Raw genomic sequence first — 21,122 nt, forward strand, 5'->3', positions numbered from 1 at the left:
GTCATTAGTTTAGTTGGACTAATGGATCCAAGTTGCATGCTTGTTTCTGGATGGCCGTGTTGGTACCATAGACAGAGTAGATCAGCAGACCGCTCGTATGTAGAACAAGTTCTATTTATTTACAAAGGAACTCAGCAGCTACACTTGTGTGCTTACAACTCAAACCCTGTCTCTACATTACAGACTCTAACTCTAGACTACTCATTACTGACTACTGAGGTAGCCCACGCTACTCTGCTATTTGATACTAAGATCATCTGATCTTCCATTATAACATTCTTCTTAAAGGTATATTACACATCAGATTACCACATCCCTCCCCCTTTACATTTACAATTTTTCTCAAAATATTAAATTATTTACACAGCTAAGTAATTTACAAATTCAGTCTTTCTGGGGGTTTCCTTATGACTGGAGGACGTCTCAGCTCTACAGTTTCAGATGCTTTGTCAGGAACCTCCTTTCCTGGAGTTGTCTGAACATCAAGTTCTTCTGTGGGCACCTGCAAATCTATTTCTCAACTCTTGCAGGTATAGCCGATCCTTCAGGCACATCTGTACTCAGTTGAGTTCTTTCAACAGGAAGACATTGACGCAGTCGTGAACACTGGTGGAGTCATTTCCTGATACTTTGTTTCTCTCCTCCTTATATGATCTATATGTCTCCATATGACTTGGTCTTCCACTTTCACGTGGTAAGAAAAAGAGGTCCAGACACTGCACTTATTTCACCTAATAATCACTCGGGTCCTTCTCCAAAATTTTTCACATATACCATCTCTCCAACTGTAAAGTTTCTGTCATGACTATGCCAGTCATGTCCAGTTTTCTGACTTCCCTGACTCCTTTCCACCTCCCCCCCATAAATTTGGCGTTATTAAGCTCAATCTTGTTCTGAGACGGTGTTTCATCAACAATTCCGCAGGTGTGACCCCTGTTGTCGTGTGAGGGATAGTCCTATAATGGAAAAGAAAATGTGCTAGCTTAGTCACTATGGAGTCTTCAGCTAATTTCTTCATGCCAGTTTTGAATGTTTTAACCATTCTCTTGGCCAGTCCACTTGATGAAGGGTGACACGGTTAAGTTTTTACATGGGTGATACCGTTGAGGCTGATAAACCGTTGAAACTCAGCACTCATAAATGCTGTGCCGTTATCTGATATGACCACTTCTGGTAGACCGTTGATGACAAAAAAACTTGTCAATTGTAGCAGAAGACGTTGGTGACTTCACCTCATATGTCCATCCATTTTGAGTGAGCATCAACAATAAGGAGAAACATTATTCCCATAAAAGGTCCCACATAGTCAATATGTAATCGCACCCACGGCCTCCCTGGCCTCTCCCATGGGTGTAATGGAACTGTTGGGGGTAAATTTTGCACTTGCTGACACTGCATACAACTTCTCACTAAGCTCTTTATTTCTCTATCTATTCCAGGCCACCAGAGGTAACTGCATGCCATGGTCTTCATTTGGTGAATCCCTGGATGTGCACTATGTAGTTCAGTTAACAATGGCTTTCATCCTTTTGGAGGAACAATCACTCAAACTCCCCACAATAAGATAGCACCCTGGCTGGTTATCTCATATCTTTTGTGAAAATACGGTTTCATTTCATCAAATTCCTGTTCTTGTGACCAACCACGAAGAACTTGTTCTCATACTTTGGATAACACTGGGTCTCGACTTGTCCAATCTCTGATTTGTCTAGCACATACCGGTGATGAATCTAGGAAGTTCAATAATAAAACAAGTTCTTGAGGAACTGGAACATCCTCATTATTTTCTTTCAAAGACAAACAACTAAGTGCACCAGCATTTGCAATCTGATTTCCAGGCCAATCCAATTTAATTTCTTTCAGGTAAAGGCAAAATACCGCGGATTCTGGAAATCTGAAACAGAAACAAAAAAATTCTGGAAAAACTCAGCTTACCCTGCTCCGACTATTATCACATTCTGCTTTCTACTCTTTATGTCACCATTAGCACCTCCTTTAGCCAGCACCACCTCCATTAACACTCCTTCGACCTTTTGTTTATGACATCTTTTGCAATCTCTCCTTTACCTCCACCTATCGCTGGCCTTCTATCCAGCTTCACCTGTTCCACCCCCACACTTAAACAGTATATATTTTTACCACATTTCTACTTCCTTTTAGCTCTGAAGAGTCATCTGGACTCGAAACGTTAATTCTGTCTTTCTCTCCACAGATGCTGTCAGACCTGCTGAATTTTTCCAGCAATTTTTGCTTTTGTTTAATTTCTTTCAACCAGTTTTGTCCAAAGTGTTTTGCCCCACACCTGCTACTGCCATCAAGGGTAATTGTGCTGATTGACTTCCGTACTGTATAGTAAACCTGCTTATACCTTTGATTTTGATGTCTTCTCCCGTGCAAGTTTTCAATTTGGCATCTGTTTCTTCCAAATTTAATTTACATTCTCCATAATTCAGGTATTTGAAAGTATGCTCACCTATCACCGCAGTGGATGCTCCTGTGAACACCTTCATTCTGATTGACCTATCATTCACCCTCACTGTTACATAGATTGGTTCTGTTCTTCTTACTTTTAAATTATACAGCGAATAAATATCTGAATCTGTTACTCAGGCTCTTCTTTGCTATGGATCTCGTGGGGATTTTTCTTTTGATTGAAAGTCTGCCTGATTCTATCCTTGCAACGTCTCAAGAGGTGCCTATTTCAATGACAGTAAAGACATTTGATTTTTTAAACTTCCATTCATTACAAGGTTGTCTGCTTCCATCTCTGTTATCATTATTCCATGTTTTCGCTGCGAAGTCATTTCTTTTTATTTGTCTGAAAGTGGTGGCTGCTTCCTGCTTCTCATCAGAGCTGTGCATTTTCACGCCCTTTTTGGCTGGGGCTCCCCTCCCAACGTGGAGGATGGTACCATTTTTCACTCCCTGCATGGCTTTTGAGTTCCTCACTGCACTTTCCATGGCCAGTGCTATTTCTAGCAACTTCTGAAAATCCAAATTTGTTTGTTTCAGACAGTAATCTCTTCTGAATTGTCTCTTCATTTATACCGCACACCAAACAATCTCTAAGCATATCATTTATACCAAACTCGCAATATTCTGTTAACTGTTGCAGACTTGCCACATAACAAGCAACCGTCTCCCCTGGAGTTCTGTTACTTGAGTGAAGTTTGAACCGTTGCATCATTACCGAGGGCTTGGGCTGGTAATGACTCTTCACAAGGTTCACCAAGTCATCAAAACCTTTTGAATCCGGGAAACTGGGCGTCGTCAAACTTCGGATCAATCCATAGGTCTTACTACCACACGCGAGGAGGTTCGCTCGCCTCTTCTCCTCCCCCACTGTGTCGTTAGATTGGAAAAAGAACTCGAGATGTTCAACATGATGAGACCAATCATCCACGGTTGGGTCAAAAGAATCAACTCTTCCAAATTGCAGCATGCTTCGAGGGGATTGCTTTGATGATTAAGATGGAAATACTACTTATAATTACTGTGTGAGGTTTTGGTTTACTTTATTTCCTTCCTTGCTTTTACTTGCTTTTTTTTCATCCTTCCTTGCTTTTTCCTTGTCGCCAGTTTGTTGGATCCTGGTCACTAGTTTAGCTGGACTAGTGGATTTGGGTTGTACACTTGTTTCAAGATGGCCAGGTTGGTACCATAGTCAGTAGATCAGCAGACCATTCTTATGTAGAACATATTCTATTTATTTACAAAGGAACTCAGCAGCTACACTTGTCTGCTTACAACTCAAACCCTGTCTCTACATTACAGACTCCAACTCAAGACTACTTACTACGAACTACTAAGGTAGCCCGTGCTACTCTGCTATTGGATACTAAGATCATGTGATCTTCATTAAAACATTCATCTTAAAGGTATATTACACATCAGGTTACCACACTGATCCAGGTACCTTTGCTGGAATCAGAGTTAGCTCAGCTGAGTGGGTGGAAGTCCCTCATTAAATAATGGCCTATGTGTCAGCAGCTGCTGCATAAGAAAGGCCATCACAGCCAAGCCTGTCCTTACCTCACATCCATGCGCAAATTGCCTTGGAGGGAGGACTAGACAGTGATTAGGAACAGAGCTGATTTTTTTTCCCCCCTCCTTTCACCTAGAGCTGGGAGAGGAGCTGAGGCTGGTTGTATTCATCTGGACCTCGTCTGGACCTGGAAAAATTTATTAATTTTGCTTCCAATTTCCGCCCCTCCATCATTTTAAAATGGTCCATCTCTGACACTTCCCTTCCTTTCCTTGACCTCTATGTCACAATTTCTGGTGATAGACTGTCCACCAATATTCATTACAAGCCTACTGACTCCCACAAATACCTCGACTACAGCTCCTCACACCCTGCTTCCTGTAAGGACTCCATCCCATTCTCTCAGTACCCCTTTGCCACCGTCGCATCTGTTCTGATGATGCCACTTTCAAAAACAGTTCCTCTGACATGTCTTCCTTCTTCCTCAACCGAGGTTTTCCACCCACGGTGGTTGACAGGGCCCTCAACCGTGTCCAGCCCATCTCCCGCGCATCCGCCCTCACACCTTCCTCTCCTTCCCAGAACCATGATAGGGTCCCCCTTGTCCTCACCTATCACCCCACCAGCCTCCGCATTCAAAGGATCATCCTCCGCCATTTCCAGCATGATGCCACCACCAAACACATCTTCCCTTCACCCCCCCTGGCGGCATTCCGCAGGGATTGTTCCCTCCGGGACACCCTGGTCCACTCCTCCATCACCCCCTACACCTCAACCCCCTCCCATGGCACCTTCCCATGCAACCGCAGAAGGTGCAACACCTGCCCCTTTACTTCCCCTCTCCTCACCGTCCAAGGGCCTAAACACTCCTTTCAAGTGAAGCAGCATTTCACTTGCACTTCCCTCAATTTAGTCTACTGCATTCGTTGCTCCCAATGCGGTTTCCTTTAATTGTGTGTGTATATTAACAAACGCAGACTGGGTGACCGCTTTGCAGAACACCTTCGGTCTGTCCACAAGCATGACCCAGACCTCCCTGTCACTTGCCATTTCAACACTCCACCCTGCTTTCATTCCCACATTCCGTCCTTGGCCTGCTGCATTGTTCCAGTGAAGTTCAACGCAAACTGGAGGAACAGCACCTCATCTTCCGACTAGGCACTTTACAGCCTTCCGGACTGAATACTGAGTTCAACAATTTTAGATCATGAACTCTCTCCTCCATCCCCACCCCCTTTCCGATCCCCCTTTTTTTTCCCAATAATTTATATAGATTTTTCTCTTCCCACCTATTTCCATTATTTTTTAATGTATTTCCATCCATTGTTTTATCTCTACCTTTTAGCCTATTTTGATCCCATCCCTTCCCCCCACCCCACCCCACCCCCACTAGGGCTATCTGTACCTTGCTTGTCCTGCTTTCTACCCTTAATTAGCACATTCCTTAGATAATATCACCACCTTCACCACCTCTTTGTCCTTTTGTCTATGACATCTTTTGGCTAACTCCACCTATCACTGGCCTTCTATCCAGTTCTACCTGTCCCACCACCCCCTCCCCCTAAACCAGCTTATATTTCACCTCTTTTCTATTTTTACTTAGTTCTGTTGAAGAGTCATACGGACTTGAAACGTTAACTGTGTTCCTCTCCGCAGATGCTGTCAGACCTGCTGAGTTTTTCCAAGTATTTTTATTTTTGTGCTGGTTGTATTACATGGTATTTACAGCACAGAAACATCTCATTCAGCCCAACAGGACTATACGGGTGTTTATGCTCTGCTTGAGTTTCCTCCCACTCGTCTTCATCTAACCCCATGAACATGCCCTTTTCTTTTTTTCTTGTTAATGTTTTTATCTAGCTTCCCCACACATCCATCCATGCTATTCACCTCAAACAATAGATTGTAGCAGCCCACCTTAAGGCTAACAGAGACTAGGGATTGTGTCTATGGGACTATCCTGCCCTACGTAGCTCAGTGCCACACTGAGTTTCTGCATTAACAGGGATACAGAAGAAAAATCCAGACTGTTTTCCATTGAATACTATGTCCTCCTTTCAGAAAGCCACTTGATTGGGTGGGTGGTTAATGTTTGCAGAAAATCTAATGCCCAGATGCAAAGTTTGTTTAAATGGAAACTTCCTGCACCCCGCACCCCCCACCCACCGCCCCCACCCCCCAACCAACCCCCCCCACCCCCCAACCAACCACCCCCACCCTCATCTTCAGAACTGTTATGCTGCAGAAACATTTCTAACATGCTAAGGCACATGCATTGATTTTTCTGTGATTAGGAATGTCAAAATAAACCAGTTCTGCTGGGCCAGTTAAATTGCAACCTTCTCAGAAGAAGAAAAATGGAACACTTAGGTGCACACGCACGTGCAGAGGCGCGCATACACATACACGCAAACACACAGACTAGCAGCTGTACAAGTATTTGAGAGGTTGTTACACTCCCTGAACAAACTGGGGAAAATTAAAAACTGCAAATAGAATCTTACATTTAAATATTTCATATTTTAAAAAAATCAAAAAGAGAAGTTGTCAGCCAAGCTTTATTCACAGAATGCGTTTACACAGAATACACTCAGACTGAAAGTAACATGAAATGTGTGTCTGCAAATGTCTGCATATTAGGGGTTGCGATGTGCTCCATTTTGGAAGAAAAATCTAGTTTTTCCACTGAGTGGTCTAGACATATTTAAAATAAAAGGTCAATTGGGAGGGTTGGTTTACTTTAAAATAATTCTTCCCTCACTATCCCCACACCACACCCAGCTTATTTCTGTGACAAATGGTGCAAGGCCTTAATTATTGAGTTTCAAAAGATTTTCAGTCATCAGTGAAGCAAATCTCAGAACTCAAACCATGCTGGGAGCCTTCAGCTATATGCTCCTGTAAGGTGCCTCAGGACATTTTATTTTGCTAAAGGCACTACATAAATACAGGTTGTTGTTGTACTAGATCTACCCTAACTGGGCTGGCGAATTAGAAAAGGTGCTAAATCTTTTGCAAATGTGGTTTATAACTCAAAAGTGTCAACTGATCTGCAATTACATCTATGTGGTCAGACGGCTGGTGTTTTGAAACCCTGCTGCGTACTTTCATCAAGCTCTTAAAAGGTGCTGCTAGGTGGAGTAAATGAGGTACAAGTTTCACAACAATGAACTACACGTTCTTGTAACTAATGAGGCCAGCATCCATGAGCCCATTGTCAGCCACCCTCATTTCAAGTTGTTCCTGGCAAACTAAGGAGTGGAAGATCCCATAGTGTCTGGCATCCCAGCTCTCACAGAAATGCCACTATTATTGCTAGGATGTCTGCAAGTACGAGACTTTCCTTCTTTTACACTTGCCTGAGCAGGTGCAGCCAAGAAACTTGAAACCAACCATGGCAAACCTGTTTACTTGATAGGTGTCCCTAACGCTGGACTTATTCCCTCTACCGCCCACGTACTCAGCCTGCAAAAACTTGCCAAGCTTGCTTCAAGTGTATTGTAACCACATGACCTCCACTCCCCGGGAACATCAGGGCAACATCGTCAGCTACAAATATCCCACCGAGACACACACTACCCTCACTTGGGCATACACCACTGTTCCTCCACTACTGCTGAGGCACATCACCATAAGAACAGAAACGGTTCAAAGAGAAGGCCCAACACTACCTTCCAGAGGGAAGATAGAAAGATAGGTAATGAATGTGGCCTTGCCAGAGTCTTCCACAACCAGAGAAAACATTATAAGAAATGTCTCCTCCTCTCAAGATACGCCCAATTGTTGCCAACTATCATCTAATCCTTATAACCATAGTTCAAATGGCCTCCAAAGGACAAAGTTAAAAGGAATGGAGTAACTGAAGTGGTTCGTTCAGACTGTTCTCTAGGTCAGGGGTTGGGGGGTGGTGGGGGTGTGCCCGGGCACAGTGGGAAGAGAAGGGACAAACAGGGTTCAATGCTCCATCTAAAATCGCTTTCCTTTGGTTTTCTATTGCTCTTCAATCTACTACCTGAAGGCATATTGTGGCCTTCTAGGTGATTTTCATCTGACAGATCATCTGGTCCTTTAACCATACTTCAGTGCATCATAAAAGGTGGTTAGGTGCTCAAATATTCAAGAGACTCTGAATAGTATCTCACTGAACCTCCTCCTGAGGTCATCTGGTTTTCCAGCAACAATATCATGAATAATGCCAACTAGCAGGATCTGTCAACCATTTAAGTGAGACACAGATATGTGTCACCTATACACACACTTGTAATAAATAGGTGGCTCAAACACACCATTCAGTTTGAATCTCCAGTTATGCTCGTAGCTTTGCAAGAATAATTTAGCACTGGCAGAGTTAACTAAGTGGCAAAGACTGGGTTACACTGAAGGACATCAAACTGAGCAAAACCCAAAATTCTGTTCCTGACCACAGAACAGGAAAGCCTGTCTTTCGACCAGTAGTGTGTGAAGTGTGACAGATCTCAGGAAAAGGCAGCTGTAGGGGCACGGGAATGTTTTGTGGATAGAGAGGTAAAATGAGCCAAATCCCTTCTCCTGATCACAATCTAGTGACTCCCACTAGTGTGAATAATGCATTTTTGGAATATAAACAAAATGGTACAATATTAAAGGGGGTGCAGGAAACAGATACCCCTTGGCTGTCACATACACAAATCATTGATGACCACAGTTGATAAAGCTGTTAAAAAGTATACAACATCCATGTCTCCGTAAATAAAGGCATAGAGTAGATAAACAAGGAAGTTATGCTAAACCTTTGTGAAATACAGTTTTCACCTCACCCAGCGAATTGTGCTCAATTCTGGGCACCACACTTTAGTAAGGATGTCAAGGTCTTGTGGAGGACGGAATGGAACAGATTTACCAGAATGGTATCATGGGGACATCAGTTATGTGGCGAGACTAGAGAAGCTGTGATAGTTTCCCTCAGAGAGGAGTAAATTAAGCTTTGATAAAGGTGTTCATAATTATGAAAATTTTGATAGGGTAAATAAGGAGAAACTTTGCACGGGTAGGAGGGTCGCTAACCCGAGGAAACAGATTTAAGATAATTGGCAAAAAGTAGTAGAGGGGAAACGAGCAGAATTAGTTTTTTTAATGCAGCAAATTATGATGATCTGGAATACACTGCCTGAAAGGGCAGTGGAAGGAGATTCAATATTAACTTTGAAAGGGAATTGGATGTATGCTTCAAAAGGAAAAGACTGGGGAAAGAGTAGGAGAGTGGGTAACTCTGGAGTGGAGGGAATCAGATAGCTCTTTCAAACACATGGTACAGGTGTGACAGATTGAATGGCCTGGATCTGTGCTGTATAAATCCATGATTGGACACTCAGTGTACACCAATTTAGACAATGACTGGGCCACATTTACCTGGGAGTTACATCTCCTCACCCCACAAAGATGGAGTCTGTTTAGGCTCACAAAGGAGGAATAGCCACTTTAACAAAGTGCTAGAGAACTGTTGGTATCGGTAGTTATCCTGGAAGTGTCAGCCTTTTCAGCAAAGGTGGAGGAAAAATTTTGAATGAAAAATCAGGGTAAGAAGTCCTCAGGTTCTGAGGATTCTGAATTCGCCAATTCATATGAGTGTGTGAAATTGTTAAAGTAGTAAAAAAAGTGCTCAAAATAAACCAGTCACCACCTTTCATGCTTCAGAATGTTCTCTTTTCTAGCGTGACAGCACACCCACTGCTTTTTCATGCTTCTGTTAAGTTCTCCATCTCCACATGCAAGCTAAATGTTCATGCATTAAACCTTCAGCAAACAACTTACTTCTGTAGAAATTCTTCCAATCCACAGATCTTCAAGACAAAGTTGTCAACATTTATGCCATGAAGGTTGTCATAAATGTAACACAGAGTCTGATAGATGACCAAATCCACTGTGGAGCCCCCTGGAAAACAAGGCAATGTCACAATTGACGCAACAACAACTTGCATTTATGCAGAGCCTTTAACGTGGTAAAACATCCCTCACTGAGTGCTTTCAAACAAAAGTTGATACCAAGCCACAAAAGGGGATAGTAGGACAGGTGACCAAAAGCTTGCTCAAAGGGGTAAGTTTTAATGAACATCTTAAAAAAGGAGGGAGTAGAGAATGGAAGAGGTTTAGGGGGGCGAACTCCAGAGTTTAGGGGTCTTGGCAGCTGAGGCATAGTTGCCAATGATGGAACGATTAAAATAGGGGAGGCGAAAGAGGCCAGAATTGGAGGAGTGCAGAGTTCTTGAAAGGTTTTAGGGCTTGACAAGGTTACAAAAATAGGAAGGAGCGCAGGCATTGAAAGACATAAAAACGAGGATCAGAATTTTCAAAATCAAGGTTTTGGTAGACCCGAAGACAATATAGGTTGAACAGAGGTGAACAGGGCTTGTTGCAAATGAGGATACAGGCAGTAGAGTTTTGGACAAGTTTGTAGAGGGTATAGAGTGTACAAGGTAGAAGTCTAACCAGAAGAGTTTAAAGGTAACAAAGGTGTGGAAAGGAATTGCAGCAGCAACAAAGATGATCTGAGGCAAGGGCAGAGATGGGCAATGCTGCAAAGGTAGAGCCAGGAGGCTCCTGAAGAACAGCAGCTTTACAAACCCTGTAAAATTAAACAGAGGTGAGCCCATTAATGAGGGCACTGGAACATGTATCACTTGCCATTTCTCAGGAACCTGTATCACTTGCCACTCCCATCTTCACAAATGGCTGGCATGAAGATAGGTTTGTTTTTATCTCTGGTGCTATAAAAAAATCTATTTGAGCTCCTCCAGCACCATTATCTTGCACTCAATTAGCTGCTCCTTGTTTAGAAAAGATACATAGTTTGCCCTACATTACTTGAGCAGAAAATGGGATTACTAAATACATAAATAGCAGCATACCTGACATGAGTTAACTGCCAGCCTCTAATAGCATATACTCTGCATTTGTTAATATACACACACAATTAAAATGCATTGGCAGGGAAAACCCACAACGGTGTCACAGTGATATACTGGCCAGGCAGCATATTACATCAATGCTGATGAGTCAATTTAGATGTTCTTTGATGACAATCTCCCTTTTTATAAGGAAATTTTCCTTCTAAACGTCATTAAGCAGACAAATAAATACATGGAGTAAAAATGACAGGTCTACTGAAGCATTTCAGTTTTGTGTCTATTTCCAGATGTTAATTTATTCCCTTGAATTAAACAGGCTCAGTAACCTCTTCTTTGCCAGTTCCCTGAAGAAGTCATCATCTCTCGCTATTTGAAACAAATTAAAATGTTAATTCCCGGTAACATATTGATCCAAAAGGAACATTTATTGTAAAAATTCCTTCTCCAGTGTTTTCCCCCTTTGGAAGGGACTGACTCATGCTGGTGTACAGTTCAATGGACACTAGCTGCCATTCTATACCTTACATAAAGTGATCCATCTTTAACTGTGAGCTTAGATTTAGTGTCTCGGCAGGGTGTTTGAGTGTGGGGTATTGGGATTAAGCCATATTCTGCCCTGATCTGATACCCACACACACATACCTTTGAGTAGCAATCAAGAGAGGAAATCTGAGCAGATTTTCCCACCCTAGCCATGATGAGCAGAGACAAATTTTGTTCATCTACTGCCAGATCAGCTAACACCACACACCAAAGATCAAACTTGGGAGCTTACTGTATGGCTCAGTCACTTAATGGGTTTATTTACTGTGTCACTGAAATCAACAGCTTGAAGAGGATTGGGCCATTTTATAAGATAGTATCTGTGGCTAGATTATGGGGTAATATTTTTAAAGATACGATAAATGAGAAATCATGTTATAATTGGCAGTTAATCCATGCCAGCAGTGGTTTGGGACCATTGCCAATCTAAGCAGTTGAATGCTATAATGCTGTTCTTGTCCTGGCCTTGGAGTTCTTGCATCAAATTCATCTGGGGAATGATTCCACTGCACAATGGGGAAATGTCAAGCAATTCAGATCCCGCAATAGTGAGGAAGAAAAATCCATATGGAGTCATTATTGGCAAATGCTCACTTATAGATATCAATGCCCAGCTCAGGAGCAGTAATGACAGGAAATCAGTAAGAGGTGTATAGAATAGAGACGTTAGATGAAAAACGCAAGAGGAAAAGGCTTTCAAAAGAAAAAAGGCTAGTAAATGACATGCACTTAGAGAGAAAGACGAGAGGTACTACATTAAAGTCAAACTCGTGACTTAAAATTAGAGGAGAATTCAGTTAAGGAAATTTGTTGATGCAATGGATTTAATCAGAGAGTCTGAATACAGAAAACTCTAAGCTGAAACAATTCATGGAGTCTCCTGTCAATCAGTTCAGTGATTCAACAAAAGAAATAGATTTTTGCTGATTTAATTTATTGAACTGGACTAGAATCATTCAGCAATGAGCTCTTTTAATTTAGTTTCTAATTATCACAAACAAAGAAAGCTTCTGAAAAAACAACACCTCTACACTAGGCTCAATTGAATAACACTTGTAGTCCTAGCTACATCAATCAGATGTTTTGCAACAACTGGAATAGCTACACGCAAAATCCAAAACTCACCATCGCATGTGAATGTAAGTGGTTCTGAAAGACTGCTGGCAGACACAGTAACTTTCAGACTGATGCCATCTCCATGTTGATCATTTCGAATGACCACCGGACTCCAGATTAATCCCATGTCTTTTGCACCATCACAGGTGTAGCTCCTTCGGAGCCTAGACAGAGAGAACAATTAGAGACTTCAAATTTTTCTCCACTGGCCTTCACAACAAGGTTCAACTTAGAGCTGGATTAGTTACCTCATGGATGACAGTGCACAGACATAAGGAAATAAGTAATTCTGCTCTGTTAAGACTATAATTTTTTAAAATCTAGGTGTAGGTGATGTGGATCTTCCAGTTACTGAGGAATTCCTTGGCACTGGTTCCAAGGGTACCCCAGTTCCCCTCTAACACTTCAGACAAAAGGCTATTATTCATGTGTGGGCCTAGACAATTGAGTGTTGCCAGGTTATCGAACCACGGGAAGATGGATCACAACAGAGCCTGAGTAGATCCTCATTACATATATTTTTGCAGGAAGAGTCATGAGACAGCAATTAAAACATGGAACTCTATCTATATTCCTTATCCCTAGCTATAAGGGATAAGAGGTTAAATGCCTTACCCTCATTCCTAGCCAGCTGACATCAGCTAACTGAGTACAGGTCAGTAATCAAGCCTAGAACCAAGGATGTATGACAATAGTTTGATGTTGCCTTTGCTAGTTCAGCCAATAAGGAAACATCCTTAAATTCTTGAGAAATAAATGGGACCACCCAGGGACCAGATACTATGGCAACTATCCAATTGCTTGTTCGTCTGCTGTTGATTTAATAAAGCTAATTTATAAAAAGCAACATAATAAATAAAATACAGCGTACTATTGCATTTCCAAATTCAGCTTTTAAGGTTAGATGGGGTGGAAAGAGCCTTGAATAGAGCATAAACACCAGCATAAACCAATTGGGCAAAATGGTCCATTTACATGAATTTTATGTAAGTTGTTCCAAATTTGAATTTGTTGTGAACAGTTACTCCAGCTTCCACTTGAACTCTCCTGTTAAGTGGATCCAAGCCAGATGGTGAAGTATGAAACAAGCCACAAATCTATTTGTTACAAGATGCAGCATTTCAAATCTCTGCTTCCAAACTACTAACCTAATGTCCCAGCTGACTCTCTGTATATGTGTTCTCAGTCTTTAATCAAATAATGCCCATCACCTTTGTATCTTCAACAACATAATCAACCAACCATTAACATCTCCTCCTGCTCCATAAATAAGAGCTCTACTCAGCTACACAGTGAAGGCCTGCAGAATAAACAGATGCTCTCTGCAGTCAACAGGGTGATGAAACTTGCAACACTCAAGTATAAGCTCCGCATAATTACTTAGCGTGGAACCCTTGCCCTGCTAAATATGTATTTGCCCCCTATCCTCATTCTGCTTCCTCGTTTATTTTCAGTGACATTTTGAGCACAAAGTGCAAGGCATCAGTGCTGAGAATAGAAAACTTTCCAGTCCTTTCACCGGGAGTCATGCACCGCGGTGAGCTATGCGAGGGCGTACTGAAAGATCCTCTTTTCTCCTCTAACTCTAAAGTACCATTGCCGCAGTGTGAATGTTGCCACTCTACACACCGGCCATCCTTATTGCAGCATAGAGTGAGATTGCCAAATTGCTCTGATGTAGGGGCAATTTTTCTGGGATAGAGTAATATCCAATTCGATTAACTGCTCTATAACACTTTATAAAATATTCTTTTGGCTAACAGAAAGAGGAAATTCCATCCCAAGAAGTCAAAACTGGATTCCAACCTGGACTTTGTTGAAAGCACAATGTGTTCACCCACTGCACCCAAGAACTCCAGCAACTCATAACTAAATGCATTTTCATAGATGTTCAGGAACAACTACATTACCTGCTTTGGAATGAGGTATGTTGCATACAACACTGTCCACCTTAAGACCATAAGACCTAGGAGCAGAAATTAGGCCATTTGGCCCATCGAGTCTGCTCCGCTATTCAATCATGGCTGATAAGCTCTCCCGCCTTCTCCCCGTAACCTTTGATCCCCTTACCAATCAAGAACCTATCTATCTCGGTCTTAAATAATAGGACATCCTACTCTTACCCTCGTTGTATTGAAATCCCCATCCAACTTATTTGTTTTTAGCGTTTTGAAACTATGGAATGCCATACCTTTCGCAGCTTTTCTTTCCTCCTGCAAACTACAGAGTTCCAAAATCCAATTTTGACTTTACTTAACCGTTCATACCTTCCCAATTACCCTTTCCAACCCAAGTGGTCTCTGCATTATGGGTCTTGCCCTTCCTTACCTTGGCTTGCCAATAAAAGGGGAACAGGTCCCCACACAGAGTCAAATTCAATCTCCTCCTCCAATTAGTGTCTTCATTTTAATACCCATTTTGCTGTGTTATTTAAAAAGCTTAATCCAAATTGCTGCATAATTGAACATTCTTTTTTTTAAAATTGCATGGTTCGAATTACTAGCAACATTAGTAAGGCATTTTTACTCAGTTTAAAAAAAGGACAAATATACACACAATCACAAAATCTGTCCTGCTATTCAAGGTACACAAGGCGAAAATGACTCAAAAAAAATATAATTACACATCCAGCATATGACAGAACGCTGCAACCTCTTCATTCCGCTCTTCCGAAACCTCCAGTAGTTCGTAGTTCCACGACTCATAACTCTGCTGCAAGGACCCCTGTAACACAAGAAATGCAACAATACTGCAACTGACAGGGAAAATGTAGCCAGTTATAACTTTATACTACATGTACACACGTTGCGCCTGTTTCCGCTGAACAAAATAAGTAACAGCCATTCGCTGACTCATTCCTCAGGGCAATGCCTTGACCAATCAGGGTCAAGCTGCCTGGTTTAAATATCAAACAATGCTTGGCAGTTAACTGTCAGCCACCATCATTGGTGCATTCTCCATGACAACCAAAGTCCACTTGACAACCAATCAGCACTCTCTTTACAAATTGTTGTTTTCCCCTTATATTGGTATTCCTGTGGTGTCCTGATGAGTGCAAGATGAAAAGCTTCAACATGCTTCTTAATAATAAAACTACAATATTTCCTCATCTCCTAAAGTAACTTTTGGGTTACAATAGAAACCATTTTGCTTAGTTCAATGTTTGCACAGAAATATAACTCTGCATTTAACCACAAGGCACCCTGGTAGTTTCCGAACACCAAGCATAGCCAGATAGTGCTTTATCAAGCCAAACCTCAAACGGAACTTTGAATGTGAGAGCAAACTTCATTCAATTGAAGATAAAAAAACTACATGTAGGCCTTTACATATTGTTCTAGCAAATGTTTAATATAATCGTTGTCTCCTCTTCTTAGAACAGCTTCAGTAAGTGTTTTATCTGTAACCTATCCTACATTTGATAAGGTACCACACAGGATGGCAAAGGTCACGGCACACAGAATTATGGGAATGAGATGGTTAGAGGGCAAATAAAAAAGGGTGAGGGGCTAAGGAAATTTCTCAAAATGGAAAGGTGTAGCTAGAGAATGGTGTTCTACAAATGTCCACATTGGAGCAGCTTTTATTTAGAAAATATATACAAATACGATCCGCAGTTAGGAATTTGAGGGAACAACATCGAATTTTGCTGAAGATACCAAACTGGAGGGCGTGGCAAATTGTGACAAAGATTGTGAAAGACTGCTCGAGCACATCGGTATGTTAGCTGAGCAGAGGGGTACCAGATGCAGTTCAATTAAGGAATTCAGTTTGGAAGGAGAGTCTGGACTCTCTGTAGTTTCTTGTGCATTCCACCACAGCGCCTCCTCCCGCAAACAGCCACCCCCAATAACCCTTGTGCATCAAACCCACCTTTCTGTTCTCTGGACCTCATCCTCCACACCCTTTGCCATTTAATTGGCCTTCGGCCAGGTAGGCTTCATGTTCAAGAAACAGGCATCCCTAAACTCTCTGCTTCTTCACCTCCCTTTCCTCCTTCAAAATCCACCTTAAAATTCACCTCTGACCAGGCTCTAGGTTCCTTTGCCTTCTGCCTACTTCTTTGGGTGGGCGCCCTAGTATTTTCTTATGCCTCTGAAGGTGCCCTTCAAGTACTTCCCCATCCTAAAGGCACTATCTAAACGTAAGCTATTCTTGTATGATCACCATATCATAACAAGAATATAAAAGCAAAGCTGCAGGGTAGATCAACAACAACTTGTATTTATATAGCACCTGTAATATAGTAAAACAACCCAGGGCATTTCACAGGAGATTCATTTTATAAAATTTGAAACTGGGTCAAAGGAGGAGATATTAATACAGCTGACTAAAGTCTTAGTTGGAGAGGTATGTGTTAAGCAGCAATGTTCCGTCTCAGCTGAATGAGTGCACAGCTTGCCGCAATCCACAATACACCATGCAAGAAACAAACAGGCCAGCATTCCCTATATGTATGTGCATATGCAGCAAACTTAAAAGGACCGCACAGCACAACAAGCAGACAAAGAAGAATTCAAGGGAACAGTGTTAAGGGGTAACACATATCAGAGATGTTTCAAACCAGATTGTGAACACAAGCAGGTAGAGAGCACAGCTGACTGGATGCACAGCATACACAGTTAGGCATTACAGTCACAGTCTATATAATGCTTCACTGGATCACTGATCTAATTTGGTGGCCAAAAGTGATTTATTGGAGTCAACGAGCATAGGGCCTCATGCAGTTTTCCACGAAACAGTGAAACGCTGCTAACACTCACACTGTAGCCCAAGAAAAGCATTTGGTGGTATGGCCTGTGCATCACTCTCAAAAATCAAGGAACTGTTTGGGTTGAGATTTACGAACAAAAGGAGACTCTATCATAAATCATATGCACGTGTTTATTTTTGAAGAATGAGATAATTAACAGCCATCCCATTTCTCCATTGAATTGCTCCAAGGACTATTGATATAGGCTGTTCAACAAGGAGGCACCACAATCCAGCTCAATTTTGTTCTCCACCGACTTACAATAAGAGGGTGAACGGTGGCTGAATTTTCCCTTCCCCAACCAAAGTTCATTAAATAGTGTCCCTACAAGTTCTACGACTAGAAATCAAATGTGTGACTTTTCAGGTCTGTAATTTAAAAAACACTTGGTTGAACAGGTCTTTCGAAGATAAAACTCAAGAGATCAACTGCATCCAAAATTTGAAGTTTGCTTCAATTATAAACAAACAATCTACGTTAAGGGTTAGCATCATTTTAATGTCATCTTCTTTTGAAGCAGAGAGAAATTAATTTCGTAAGAAAAGTTTGTACATTTAAACCTCTGGGGGAAAGGGAAGCCATGACCTGATAAGAGGCCGTTTAAAGGCACAGATGCAAAGGTTTGAAAGTGCAGGCACAATATATTTCCAAAACCCCAGGGACTAACGTGTCCAATAGACTAACCAGGAGAAACTTCTTTATCCACAAAGCGGTTAGAAAGTAGAGATTCGTGGCCACAAGTAATTGTTGAGGTGAATTTCAGCAGAAAGTTGAAGGGTAAGCAAGATAAACCCACCAGGGAAAGGACCGAAGGGGCGCCAAGTGGGGAGGGAGGAGGCTAAGTGTGGACCAGACCATTAATAATGATTAATAATAATAATGATTAATAATAATAATGATTAATAACAGGGCCCAATGGCCTGTTTCTCAGCTGTAAATTCAATATATTTTTACAGAGCATTTCTACACCAGTGAAATGACAACAGCAGCAACAACAACAAAAATCATGGGAACAGCTCCTATCTTCTTCAAAGCAGAAGCAGATTAAGATCTTATTTCTTTTTTGTCTTCATTTGCCTTGATGTAAGGAGCAGATGCTGCATTTTCAGGGTGAACAGCAGAAATGTTTTAATGGCTGAAGGGAGAGAAAAGTCCATTTGACCGGGAACGGGATGGAGGAACTCACGGGCGGTTAAACATGTGGCGGCCGTGCAGGGATCAGGATAAACTCCCGCTTTAGTTGAGTTTAGGTTGAGGGGGACGGGGGTCTAAGGGACCATGTTTAACAATCCCGGTCTTTATTCGGGTGGTTTTTTTGGGCCCTGGGCCCGAGGCCCCGCGGTTACCATGGTTACGGTGTAGGCCTCCCGGAATTGGAAAAGGCCCAGACTCAGCAGGATCACGGCCACGGCGATGGCGATGGTGACGAGGACCAGCATCTCCCGGGAGCGGGGGATCCGAACCCCAGCCTCCCAGACCCCCCCCCGCCCCCTCCCCGACCCGACCCGACCCGACCCGGCACCGAGCGGCACGAGAGCGTTCACGCGGAAAACCCCCGTGGGGGGGGGAAGATCGAGGGGGGGGGGGATGAGGGGGGATGATGAGGGGGGGGGGGGTGGATGATGATGAGGGGGGGGGGAGGGAGATCGGGGGGAGAGAGATGGGGGGGAGATCGAGGGGGGGGGAGATCGGGGTGGGGGGAGATCGAGGGGGGGTGGGGGGGAGATCGAGGGGGGGTGGGGGGGGAGATCGAGGGGGGGTGGGGGGAGATCGAGGGGGGGTGGGGGGGGAGATCGAGGAGGGAGAGAGAGAGAGGGTTGGGGGGGGGGAGAGAGAGAGAGAGAGAGAGGGTGGGGGGGGAGAGAGAGAGAGGGTGGGGGAGAGAGAGAGAGGGTGGGGGGGGAGAGAGAGAGGGGTGGGGGGGAGGGAGAGAGAGGGGTGGGGGAGAGAGGGGTGGGGGGAGAGAGAGGGGTGGGGGGAGAGAGAGGGATGGGGGAGTGAGAGGGGTGGGGAGGAGAGTGAGAGAGAGGGGTGGGGGGGAGAGTGAGAGAGAGGGGTGGGGGGGGAGAGAGAGGGGTGGGGGGGAGAGTGAGAGAGAGGGGTGGGGGGGGAGAGAGAGGGGTGGGGGAGAGAGGGGTGGGGGGAGAGAGAGGGGTGGGGGGAGAGAGAGGGATGGGGGAGAGAGAGGGGTGGGGGGGGAGTGAGCGAGAGGGTGGGGGGGAGAGAGAGAGAGGGGTGGGGGGGAGAGAGAGAGAGGGGTGGGGGGGAGAGAGAGAGAGGGGTGGGGGGAGAGAGAGGGATGGGGGAGAGTGAGAGAGAGGGGTGGGGGGGGGAGAGAGAGAGGGGTGGAGGGGAGAGAGAGAGAGAGAGGTGGGGGGAGAGAGAGAGGGGTGGGGGGGAGAGAGATCGGAGGGGGGAGATCGAGGGGGGGAGATCGAGGGGGGGGGAGATCGAGGGGGGGCGGGGGGAGAGATCGGGGGGGGAGAGAGATCGGGGGTGGGGGAGATCGAGGGTGGGGGAGATCGAGGGGGGGTGGGGGGGAGATCGAGGGGGGGTGGGGGGAGATCGAGGGGGGGCGGGGGGAGAGATCGGGGGGGCGGGGAGAGAGATCGGGGTGGGGGGAGATCGAGGGGGGGTGAGGGGGTTGAGCGGGGGGGGATGGGGGGAGATCGAGGGGGGGATGGGGGGAGATCGAGGGGGGGAGATCGAGGGGGGGATGGGGGGAGATCGAGGGGGGGAGATCGAGGGGGGGGTGGGGGGAGATCGAGGGGGGGTGGGGGGGAGATCGAGGGGGGGTGGGGGGGGAGATCGAGGGGGGAGAGAGAGAGAGGGTTGGGGGGGGGGAGAGAGAGAGAGAGAGAGAGGGTGGGGGGGGAGAGAGAGAGAGGGTGGGGGAGAGAGAGAGAGGGTGGGGGGGAGAGAGAGAGAGGGTGGGGGGGAGAGAGAGAGGGGTGGGGGGGAGGGAGAGAGAGGGGTGGGGGAGAGAGGGGTGGGGGGAGAGAGAGGGGTGGGGGGAGAGAGAGGGATGGGGGAGTGAGAGGGGTGGGGAGGAGAGTGAGAGAGAGGGGTGGGGGGAGAGTGAGAGAGAGGGGTGGGGGGGGAGAGAGAGGGGTGGGGGGGAGAGGAGAGGGGGGGTGGGGGGGGAGAGAGAGAGGAGGGGTGGGGGAGAGAGGGGTGGGGGGAGAGAGAGGGGTGGGGGGAGAGAGAGGGATGGGGGAGAGTGAGAGAGAGGGGTGGGGGGGGATGAGCGAGAGGGTGGGGGGGAGAGAGAGAGAGGGGTGGGGGGGAGAGAGAGAGAGGGGTGGGGGGGAGAGAGAGAGAGGGGTGGGGGAGAGAGAGGGATGGGGGAGAGTGAGAGAGAGGGGTGGGGGGGAGAGAGAGAGGGGTGGAGGGGAGAGAGAGAGAGAGAGGTGGGGGGAGAGAGAGAGGGGTGGGGGGGAGAGAGATCGGAGGGGGGAGATCGAGGGGGGGGAGATCGAGGGGGGGGGAGATCGAGGGGGGGCGGGGGGAGAGATCGGGGGGGGGAGAGAGATCGGGGGTGGGGAGATCGAGGGTGGGGGAGATCGAGGGGGGGTGGGGGGGAGATCGAGGGGGGGTGGGGGGGAGATCGAGGGGGGGCGGGGGGAGAGATCGGGGGGGCGGGGAGAGAGATCGGGGTGGGGGGAGATCGAGGGGGGTGAGGGGGTTGAGCGGGGGGGGATGGGGGGAGATCGAGGGGGGGATGGGGGGAGATCGAGGGGGGGATGGGGGGAGATCGAGGGGGGGAGATCGAGGGGGGGTGGGGGGGAGATCGAGGGGGGTGGGGGGGGAGATCGAGGGGGGGTGGGGGGAGATCGAGGGG

At 45.4% G+C, this 21,122-nt stretch overlaps 1 protein-coding gene across 1 annotated transcript in view; it reads right to left on the reverse strand.

The window, feature by feature from the left end:
- pik3c2b (phosphatidylinositol-4-phosphate 3-kinase, catalytic subunit type 2 beta) overlaps positions 1 to 21,122 on the reverse strand; it is a 164,918-nt gene that overhangs the window by 121,084 nt on the left and 22,712 nt on the right. Inside the window, exons 3-5 of the mRNA XM_078546393.1 lie at positions 15,152 to 15,252; positions 12,538 to 12,692; positions 9,776 to 9,896 (exon numbers count right to left, since the gene is read on the reverse strand). Coding sequence (XP_078402519.1) covers positions 9,776 to 9,896; positions 12,538 to 12,692; positions 15,152 to 15,252 — 377 coding nt within the window. The remainder of the gene's footprint in view (positions 1 to 9,775; positions 9,897 to 12,537; positions 12,693 to 15,151; positions 15,253 to 21,122) is intronic.

This window comes from Cetorhinus maximus, chromosome 8 (genome assembly GCF_964194155.1).
Source record: "Cetorhinus maximus chromosome 8, sCetMax3.hap1.1, whole genome shotgun sequence".
Taxonomy (NCBI): Eukaryota; Metazoa; Chordata; class Chondrichthyes; order Lamniformes; family Cetorhinidae; genus Cetorhinus; species Cetorhinus maximus.